The 11,442-nt window shown below is 35.6% G+C and overlaps 1 protein-coding gene across 1 annotated transcript; it reads left to right on the top strand.

The window, feature by feature from the left end:
- Nucleotides 1-3,340: 3,340 nt before the first annotated feature.
- LOC128363116 (C-type lectin domain family 4 member M-like) lies at nucleotides 3,341-10,052 on the top strand. The gene is made up of 7 exons (XM_053324027.1): nucleotides 3,341-3,442; nucleotides 5,472-5,572; nucleotides 5,982-6,083; nucleotides 6,257-7,213; nucleotides 7,351-7,496; nucleotides 8,107-8,216; nucleotides 8,566-10,052. Exons 2-7 carry the CDS (start codon nucleotides 5,497-5,499, stop codon nucleotides 8,696-8,698), a joined length of 1,524 nt encoding a protein of 507 aa, XP_053180002.1. The 5' UTR covers nucleotides 3,341-3,442; nucleotides 5,472-5,496; the 3' UTR covers nucleotides 8,699-10,052.
- Nucleotides 10,053-11,442: the final 1,390 nt, after the last annotated feature.

The following is an 11,442-nucleotide window of genomic DNA, read 5'->3' as shown; positions in this document are numbered from 1 at the left end:
GCACATGTGGAGCTGGTGCAAGTCTTGTGTTTGCTAATAAACACTTTTGTTTCCTCCTATAGATCCCGAGTTGATTCACTCAGCACACGAGTGACGCTTTGCTTCCCATTTGAAGTGAGCTTGTAGGCCTATTTCATTCAAGCTGTTCAAATATTTAATTTCCTACAGCATGAGCTATGATTATGAATTGTGACTATGAAGGATTTTAAGGCACACTCAATATGGAGCAGTTCATTTGTCACTTTGCCAAGATCTATATAGTTTGCCAGTGAGCTGTGAGCTGGGCTGCTGCAGTTTGAAGACTTACAGGCTCCATTCTGACTTTGCACTTAACTTTCATGTGATTTTTATTGTACAGATGCTTTTGCACATAGTGGTGTTTTATTTATTTGCAACCTTTGCTGTTCATCAGTCTTAGCCAAAACTCTTACAATGCCTTTACGTATTATTGTAGTTGGCTAAAAAGAAGAGTAGTGATTTCAATCAGGAGAGACATAAAGAAAGAGATGCTTTAGTAATTCAATTAATCTGACATGCACACAATGGAGAAAGTTGCAGATACAGCATATGAGGAGTATTTGTCCATTAGATACCACTGTGATGTTATCAGTCTAAATTGTCATTTTCAGTCATACCATATGCCGCACAGGAATATTCTCCCGATGAAGTCTGAACCCTGCTCCTGTTGAAGGGTGAGGAGCGATAACTGAAGATGTGGTTCTGATGGAACTGCAGATTAAATGGGTAGAGGTGGGTCACATCAATCTGACTCTGTAATCACAGCTGACAGCAGAAGAGAAAGAAACAGATTTTTAACATTTGAAAGCAACAGGAGGTTGGAAAAAATGTGATAGGCTGAAAAGTGTGAATGGCCTGATTGATTTGGAAGTGGAGAAAGGAAAAGAGAGAGAAAGGGAGAAAAAAACCCCAAATAAATATTATAAGTCTTGCACTTCTGCTAAGCTTATTACAATTAATCAATTATATATCTGCACAACATTTTATGGATGTTGAACTTCTGACACATTGTTCATATACCAGTAAACATTGCCATTGAAAATAAGGCATTTTTAGTGAAGTCCATCCAGTTAGCATGCATAACATTACAATAATGAGTATGTGATTCAACATCCAAAATAGAGGAAATGTAGACATTGTGTACATATTCCAATGCATCCCTGCGAGGGGTTTTGTCATAATCTGAAATACAGTAAAAAATGTGAACTCAATAAGATGTTTTTCTTGCTGGCAGTAGGAATTTTTTTCTTTCCAACAAAAACCAAACTTGGAAAGTTTACTCTGTGGTGGCATGGTAGAAACTCTTGAACAAGTTCAGTTACCTTTTATTCACAGTTAAGGTAAAAAATCGATTTCAACATACAAAAGAGGGAAACTCTGTCTTTCTGCTTATCTCTGTGGCTCTATTATGCTTCCAACCTGAGAAAATACTCTAAGTTTCTTTCTGAGGAAGCACAGAAATACTTTGATGGTACTGTAGGCTATATGCAGCTACAGACCTGAACAACAGAGGTTTAATTCAGCACTCTGCACTATCTAATCTCTCTGCAGCAGTTCAAACACTTTAGTATGCCACAGCCGGGTAAACATTCTCAGGGTATCCTACAACAGTTAAGTGCTAAGTGCTCCACATGGATGGAGGGATCAATACTCGCACAACAGCTGCTTTGACAGCCTGTCTACCCCCGATGTCTAATGCAGCAGTGAGAAGAATCAAAACTTCAACTGTTTGGAGGTCTGGCACATGTCAACTTGACAACCGTTTCTGCCATTTAGGAAATTTTGACAAATGACACATTTTTGCAGACATGTTGCTCTGCATATTTTTCTTACAGCACTTTGTTAGCTGCCAACGAGCTGATGTCTGAACTGCAGCTGTAACAAAAAATCCATTCATACTTGGGAAGTGCATGTAACCTGCAAATGTCTTATGTTCAATAAAGCATTCAGTGTCCTCAGCAGCGTTACGATGTGTACATTAGGAATAGTTGGAGATTTTGTGAACTTAACTTACCTCAGCATAAAGACTCGAAACAGGAAAACAGCTAGCCCCACCAAGAAATAGTCCTACACATAACCCACATTAAATCTGAACATGTTGTTTTTACACATCTGTTTCCAGTCTTTATATTAAACCAATTGACTGGCTGTGGATTCATATTAACGTTTGGTTCCCATAATAATGAACTATTTCTTTAAAATAAACGTTTCAAACACAGATGTTTTCATGAAGACCAGAAAGAAAGAAGAAATCAGACTTCCTAAATCAAAGTCAAAAGTACATAAATAAAATTTTGTTCCAAAATGTTATACATCCATTTTTGAAGAAAAGTCTTAAGCTTGACTGATGATTCTGTTTTTCCTGGAGCTAAAATGTTAAAGTGTATAATGATGAAGGGGCTAGAGGAAAAAAAAACATCCAAAGTTTTTATCTCCTTGGGAGAATAAATGTGCTCATTCCATTATTTTTTGACATTTCTTTACTTAAAAGTAATATTTTATCTTGATGGTGGCAGTAAAAAGGTCAGTGGCCACAAAAAACATTAGGATTCATCCTGTAAGGATCATTAATATCTACAGCATTTTCTTTATTCTTGGATTCAGTATCACTGAGTACAAATTTGATATTTTGCCCTAAGGGTGGTGCTTGAGGAATTTCATGGAGTATCCAAATGAAATCTGGCCCGATAGCTGAGCTAGAAGAAAGGCTGCATGGTTGCCAAAGAGATTCTGATTCATAAATATCCAGAGACAGTTTCATGGAGAAAAATTTCAAGATACTTTGCCATGAACCAAAGAGACATTTTGACCATATGGTGGCATTACACCATGAGGACGCCAATGTCTTTGGGAGACAAATATCCAAATTAAAGTTAATTGAAATATGTACAGTTGAGCAGCATTATCATCTTTATGCTTGAGGTAACAGAGAAGAACAAAAAGTGATTTCATTATTATTATAGTATTGATAGTAATTGTGGTCCTTGGAGATAATTGCCTTTGATAGCATGGGCTTGAGATGTGGTTTGTACAGTATATTGAGTTTAAATTTAAAATATATCTTACCACGCCTCTTCATTTGACCTCAATGGGAAGTTAATCTGTGGGAAAAGGGAAGAGAAACCAGAGACCTTAGAGCAAAGCAGTGAGAGAAAGGAAACACTTTTGTAATTGAACTCATTTTGCCCGATAAATGCCTTTAAACTGAGAATGTAGACATTACTTTTTTTAAGTTTATGTCAACCAATCAGAGCTCAGGTTGAAGTCCAACATTTGATGACACAGGAAAAGGAACATCCTGTTTGCTGCGTGATAAATAATGCTGGATTAGTACCCACCATGTTTTATGTGCTTGTTATAACTTGGTGTGAGCATCTGAATGTCAACGCAGTTATACTGAAACTTTCATCTTCTCAGATCCAAGGTAAGAACTGATTTTCTATTGTCAATTTCACACTTTGATTATTGAATATTGTCCATACAAGTGACTATTTTAAACTCACTTTTATCACAATTTTGTATTTCTTGTATGGTTGTTTTTTTTATTCAAATACATATCAATGCACTCATTAAAACCAAAACACCATCATTTTCATTCCTTAAGCAAACTAAAGCTTAACTGTCCAAAGGGAAACCACACATTGGATGGTTTTGGCTTAATCCTTGTAAATAGTTATTAGATTAAGAACTACACTGTAAGAAAAGATGCACCATATCTACTCAATAAAAATGAGGCAACAGATTACAAGCAATGTTATTAATTAAATTTCACCATGTTTAGTATTGAGTAAATATTAATTAAATGAGACCCTTAATAATGAATCATTTAATATGAGTAGATTCGAATAGGAAAACATCAAGCAATTAATTAAAACCTAAACAAAAATATTGAATTGATTTGAAAAATATAAACTTCCAAATGTGTAAATAGTACTACTAAAAATTAATTTAATTCTACATATCAATGATAATTATCACCTACATTAAATCAGTGCATTCATTTGAATTTAATTAATACAATGAATTAAATCTGAATATTTTTTCTTTCTTAGGAATAACTAGTATATGACCCAAAAAGTACAGAACTCAAAATACTGTCACATTGAATGTTTTGTATTAATCATTAACATACACATTATGTAACACTGTTTACACTGCAACCAGTCTCATTTTCAAGCCAGAGGTTTGCTCTTGAGGGACTGGACTTTGTTTGACAGCTTTAAATCATCAAGTTCCATGGAAAGTTTTTGGTATACCTCAAAGGTATACTTCAGCTGTCTGGGATAAGCGAGATTCAGCACATCCAAGTCCATCCAAGGAGGATAGAGCAAGCCCTGGCAATATCTCCAAGTCCTGTGATGACTTCCACGCCCTCTATGACAATGTTCTTTGGGCTGTTGCTTGTAGAAGCTCCAGGCTTTGTGGTCACAGGAAGAGCTGTTCAAGTTCCTCCAAGTGGCTTAGTATACAACTGTCAGAAAATATATTGCAAACATATGGCATCACTAGGCAATACATTTATTGCAGTTGTCATCGCTTTTAAATCTATTTTATTATATTTAGTTTTGTGCAGGTCACCCAGCCAATTTACAACCTTCAAGTTGGCTACGTGGAGGTGTGACCACTGAAAGCATGCAACTACACCCTCTAAGCCTAAACTCACATAGGACGAGCTCCACATAGGAAGTAAAACCAACATAAGTGAGGCAAGTGCAGTAATGCAATAACCCCCAATATTTCACTTTTGGAAAGGTGTCTAACCTTAACATTATAACAAATGTACTTTTTTACTTAATTTCATAAGAATAGAGTGAGGAGATATAAACAACACCCAAGGGACATAACGGAAACGCTAATCCACTTCAAAATAAAAGTTTGTGCTTCCATCCACATGCATTCTTCCAAAATGTATAATGCCCTGTGTTCATATTATACAACAACTAGCCCATTGAAAACAAAACAAGTTTTCTTACCTTAGTCAAGCAGCTAAAAGATGTTGAAGAAGATGGGCATTCATTGTCTGCACTCTCTTCAAATGTCTTGTGGCTAGAATGATAGCCTGCTGCATTCAAAAACGCGCACTTTGACAGGAAATGCTTTTGAATTTAAAATGGCCTGATTAAATCACTTTGAATTAACTCAATATTCTCCCTCTTTTGAATTAAATAAACAGAATGCTTATGTTTTATTTAACTACAATGAGTGGATTTTTTCCTAAACATTTTTGTTTGAAATTTAATGAAATAACTGCCACAAAATCAAAGACACAATTAGGCCTGTATTGAATATATTTGACCTAATACATTAATTAAAATCTACATGACCACGGAATCATTTTTTTTTTTCAGTGTAGTAAAAACATAACAATTACAGAACACAAAAGTACAGAAAAGACTGTGGAATCAAACCAAATTATGATTTTACAAACATCTACAAATGTGTCCTCTAAACAGGAAACACATTGGGATCATTATAAGAATGGATTCAATGGAAATCTATGACGACATAAATGTAAATGAAAAGAGTCTCTCATTGAAAGGCCTCATCACCTCAGGTACAGTATCACTCTGAAAACATACAGACAGACATGAGGTTAACAACTAATCAAAAGTGAAATCCATATTGTTAAGTATTAAGAAAGGATTGACACATATTTGTGCAATTTACAGCAATAATGTTATTATAAATGCTAATTGCACTGATTTGCCACCATTGAATTGCTTTTCTGTTAGTTTGCCTTGTAAACTGGTAGAGAAGGGATGAAGAGATTCCTGTATTGTGATGTTTATGCTCTCATCACTTAAAGGACCAATGCCACAACAAGGAAAAATAATGAAGAAACAATAAGATAAAGAAAAGATGAACATATTTAGAATATATCACATTTAAATTAAGAATTGGTTTGTAGGGGAATATATCTTATGAACTCCTTAAGATGTGAGACCTGTATTTATTCCCTTTAGAGTATTCCCAAAGAAGAGCACAGCCATCCAGATGTGCTACTGTGTGTCTTGGGTTACTGTGTGCTATCCTGTTGGCTGCTAATATGGGACAGATTATCTACTGTAAGTTATGTGTTTGTTGTCACCAAATAATTAATATTTATTATTTTATTATTGTCCTCTGTTTTTTTTAAGAGTAAATAGATCTCAGATATGGTGCAGCTAGTAGTGGAGGCATTTTGTCCAAATCCAATAGTATTTTCAGTGTTTCGAGCCACTTTTTTTCCATTTCACAGATGAGATAATCACCCGTCCTGCGATGGCAAACTCAATGCAGGGAAATTACAGTGTTCTGACTCAAGAGAAGGACCAGCTCCAAACTGATAACAGCAACCTGACCACAGAGAGAGACCGACTGCAGAGCAATTATGATTCTTTAACTGCAGAAGAAAAAGAGTTAGAGGCCAGACTTAGTAACCTGACTAAAGACAGGGACCAGTTGCAGACCAGTTATGATTCTCTGGCTAAAGAGAGAGAACAGCTTCTCACCAATAAGACATCTCTAACTATTGAAAGAGATGAGCTCAAGGCCAGTTTCAACAATGTGAAAAATGAGAGAGACCAGATACAAGCAAGTTACAACACCTTAAAACAAAGCAGTGAACAATTAAACACAAGCTATGATGCAATTCAGAGGAATCATGAGGATCTGCAGACCAAATACGATAATCTGACATCAAATAAAGACCAGCTAGAGACCAATTACAGTATCCTGCAAAAAGAAAAAGATGCATTAAAGACCTCTTTGAGTACACTGACAGCAAACAGAGATCATTTACAGAGCAACTTATCTTTAGTGAATAGATCCATGGACCAGTTGCAGACCAGTTATAATTCTTTGGCTAAAGAGAGAGAAGAGCTTTTAACCAGTAAAGCAGCTTTGACTTCTGAAAGAGGTCAGCTCAAAGCTCGTTTCAACAATCTGAAAAACGAGAGGGACCAGTTGCAGAGTAATTACTCTTCACTGGAGATGGAAAAGGACCAGTTGGAAAGAAACTACAGTACACTCAGTTTAAAGAGCACTCTACTTGAGATCAGCTACAGTTCATTATGGAAAGACAAAAACCAATTGCAAAGCAGTTATAATACTCTACAGAGGGAAAAGGTTCAATTACAGACCAATTATAGCATCTTGGCAACAGGTAGAGATCAGCTTCAGAAGGATATTGACAAGATGACTCTCAAACTAAGAGGTAAGAATTATTATTTAGTTTTTAATTATTGGGCTTTTTCTGAAAGCTTTGATTGATTTACTGTATAATTACAATCCATAATTTTGTGTTCTTAGAGATTTTTGATATTTTTTTCCCCTCTCCATCTTTTCAACTAGCAAGCATGGTCTGTCAGTCAGGCTGGAGGAAGTTTGACACCAGCTGTTACTTTATTTCAAGCCTGAAGAAAAACTGGGCTGAAAGCAGACGATACTGCAAGACCTTGGGAGCAGATCTGGTTGTCATAGACAGCAGGAGTGAACAGGTGAGAGTAAGAGTCTACAGAGTCTTCATTATTTGCATTACGCATTCAGTAATTTGACACACTTCATGCCATTATTTAAAGTATTATTGAATTTAAGCAGCCCTTCAAAAAATAGTGTGATTCTTTAGAAGAAGCAGAGTTTGGACCACAGCTTTGATGAAGCTTAGATCACATTCTCACAACGGCTGTTTTATTTCAAATGATTTCAATATTATGTATTTAATAAACTCAAATGAAAGAATAGTACATACAAACATAACATCAGTCTTTTAGACTTTTTGTTTCTTTTACAAAAAAACAAAATCTGTATTTCCAGCGGAAGACTTTGTGGAGGTTTTGTGGCTTCCTCTTGTCGTCAAACTATGAATGTTTGTTCAATATTTGGTGCCAATTCATCAAGTAGATGTTGGGATGTATTTCACTAGAGAAGCAGTCAGGAGTTTACCAGATTTATTATGCTGCAGGCACCAAGGATTTCTGTACCAATAAGCAAATTATTGTAATATATCTAATAGTTGTTAGTTTCTTTGCAGCATGCTTAAAATGCACAATTAAAACTAATCCTAAAATAATGTTGCAGATTTCAGTTCTTGTAACATTTCTCTCACAGGCATTCATCAGTGGGCTACTGAAACCAGACCAAAATGCCTGGATTGGTCTGACTGATAGTCAAACAGAGGGGACCTGGATGTGGGTGGACGGGACCCCAATCACCACAACGTAAGTTTAACTGCCAGTGTATCAACTTAAAATGCATCACCACAAAGTCAGACAAGACATTACACAAGTGCATCCAGAGAGACTGAATGAGTTCAGCAAAATGTATTATCATGCATGTGTATTTGAAAACATGCAGAGGTGGTGGAGGTGGTTTAAAAATCACACGATTATGGAGACTCTACATAAAGTAATATCTATGCAAATAAGACTGAATCTAAAATAAAGGCTGTGGTCTCTTTAGAGTTTGGGTCAGAAACAACAGGTCAGAACAGCTGAAAATAAAAAAGTGAGTGCTGTAAAGTGTCAGAGAGAAGAAAATAGTGTCTGTCTCTGTTGTGTTCTTCATCAGGTATTGGCAACGTGGGCAACCCAACAACTCCATGAATCAGGACTGTGGAGAAATTGTGTACAAAACTGGAGAAATGGGAGAATGGAACGATGACGGCTGTTTTGCTGGTCAGACGTTTATCTGTGAGAAATAAGATCACAATGATTTAAGGATGGACTGTGGTTCTAAAGTCTATCTTCAAAGAAAAAGTCTGATGATATTCAATATTTTTCTTATTGAATTGACCCTATTTACAAGTATCGTCTGGTTTTAAGCATGCTGCAAACCTTTTCATGTGCTTTTAGACGCTTTATTACTGAAGGTGTATGAAACCCATGAAACTCATAGTCATATATTCTGTCATTGTGTGATTTATGGGTGAAATTATAGTGAAAATAAAGTATTCCTCTATCAAGGACTCCTGGGCGGTCCCTGGACCCCACTTTGAGAACCACTGATTTAGCCAATTGTGAATATTAGAGGTCTTATCCTTCAATACTGTTAAATGGTTAGTTCACCCAAAACACATAGTGCATACCTCCAGTTGTATACAGCCATGCAGATCGTTTTGGATTTATGTACACAGGTGGGATTTCTGCCTCCACTCCAACATGATGAAGAAGAACTACATTTGTATTAATGGTGTCAGTATTGAAGCATGGCAAGTGTGTTTCCAAAATCAATGTCCCTGTTATTCTGGCTAATATTCACAGAAAGATTTGTTCAAGTTTTAATTTCTCTTCTCTGTCTTCTTTGACAGAAAACAGCTGACAGTATGTTTTGTGTATTTTGTTTTAGATTATTCAGATTAACAGAGACTTTTTTGTGCCCATATTTATCTTATTTTTTGAGTGACCTAACCCTTTAATAGTTACAATACATGGCAGGAAAAGTATCCATGAGCAGTGCAGCCATTCCTCTTTTTTATAAGGTTACATTAAAATGATTGCTTTTTTTTTTTAGTTTGCAACAAGAAATGTAGTTATTTATTGTTTTTTGCTTTTGTGATTTCTGAAAAATAAACATTGATGTACATTGTTGATATTTTTAAATGAGCAGATGATTAGTGTTTATAAAAATAGATTTTACTGCCTGTTTTGATCCTCTTTTTTCCTCTTGGAATAGATATGTATACAAATTTCCATCTGTGTGATTAATTAATAAGCATGAAAATGAATGTATACTACAAATAATGCATGTCACAAAACACATCAGTGTAAGATTAGCATATTCTATTAATTATTTACTATACTCTGTATTGATTACATGATTCTGGTGAAATGTTCTTCCTGGCATAGACTCATTTCCATCTCTTTTTTTTCCTAAGGAAATTTTATGTTTGTGTTTGAGGTGTGTGTGTAATTAGCTGGCATGGTCTAATTAATTATTTATTGAGGGAAACATTATTTTTCTTCCATGGGGACTTAAATGGCAACTTAGGAATTCAGTCATAACAACTGACAAAGATTTCTCATATAATATTGAAATAAAAGCATTATGAATGTGTATTTTTCTGTGTGGGCAAAAACAGAACATGAACTGATGCTTTTACACACCAAACAAGCAGGTAGGACTGTGTTACACTTTGAAGATTGAGACTGCAGAACAACCTTGTATAATAATGAGCACACTTTCTGGTTTGCAACATGGAAATCTTTTCTAAAATACCAGGTTTTTTAAAATCAAAGAGGTGGTATGGACAGAGGATTGATTTATTTTTGTCACCTATTTTTTTTCTTTAACTATATCTGGGTCAACACACAAATGTAATAAACAAGTCAAAATAATCCATCAGAGCTCAAATCTGTTAACATCTTCTGACCTACTCCACTTTTAAAATGGGCATTTGTTGCCTAGAAACATTTTGTTATTCCTCTGAGTTTGTGCTTATCATTGTTTTGCATTGTAAATGAATATACAGCAAATAGAAACATCAGAAAAGGTTAATTTTGATGTGAGTCTTAAGTTGGTGGAGGAGGAAAACTCTTCCCCAACAGCAGAGAGACTAAAGGTGCAGCCTCTGTGGCTCAGCGTGGTCACATGATCCATTAAGCACAGTTTCAACATTCAAGATTCAAGATGCTTTATTTGTCAGTCATCATGTCAGACACGTGAGTGAGTTACTCAGGTCTCAGGATTTGAAAATAAATTAAAATCTAATTAAAAACAAGCTAAAACAGGCTACACATAATATACAGGATAAAACATATAGTTAAAGTGCATTAGTTTTAAAAGAGAGAAGTGCAGCATCACAGACAGGTAGTTTAAAGTGCAATCAAAGCAGAGTCCGAACAGGCAGGGAAGTCAGAGAGGGATCAGTGGCGTTGTGCCCATTCAATTTGACAGGATGTGGAATTTGACTGGCTTTAGATATTGTTAAATTTGGTTTATGTGATAAACATTTTTTTAGTCTTTCTAGCTCAAGTAAAAAAATGTAGCTACGTTTGTGATCTCTCTTTGCTTTATGTGGGCTGGTTTGATCATAGCAGCCAAAGCAGATAGTTACTGATAACAAGTTGATTTGGTGTAAACAATAGCATAATGCATTGTGAAACTGTGTCCTCCTGTTCATGCTGGTTGGTCAGGCCACCTGCACAGACACAGCTGGATAACTAGAGAGAGAGCCTGAAACTCTACATGTTAAACCCTCTCAGTGAATCTCCTGGAAGCACCATGTGTGTGTCCATAAGAGGAAAACTGTGTGTGTGTGTGTGTGCGTGTGTATGTGTGTGTGTGTCCATCTAAATCCTCACCAGGTCAAGAGCAGAGTTCATTTGAAAAACCGGTTGAGCAAGATTAGGGAAATATATTCATGAGCAAAACTGTGTGTCAAAAAAAAAAGGAAAAAAAAAAGAGCTTCAAAATGTTGACTTTTTTATTTCCTGTATATGTAAACAT

This window comes from Scomber japonicus, chromosome 8, assembly GCF_027409825.1.
Source record: "Scomber japonicus isolate fScoJap1 chromosome 8, fScoJap1.pri, whole genome shotgun sequence".
Lineage (NCBI taxonomy): Eukaryota > Metazoa > Chordata > Actinopteri > Scombriformes > Scombridae > Scomber > Scomber japonicus.
Note: the sequence above shows the minus strand (reverse complement) of the source record. Positions and strands in the feature narration are given on the sequence as shown.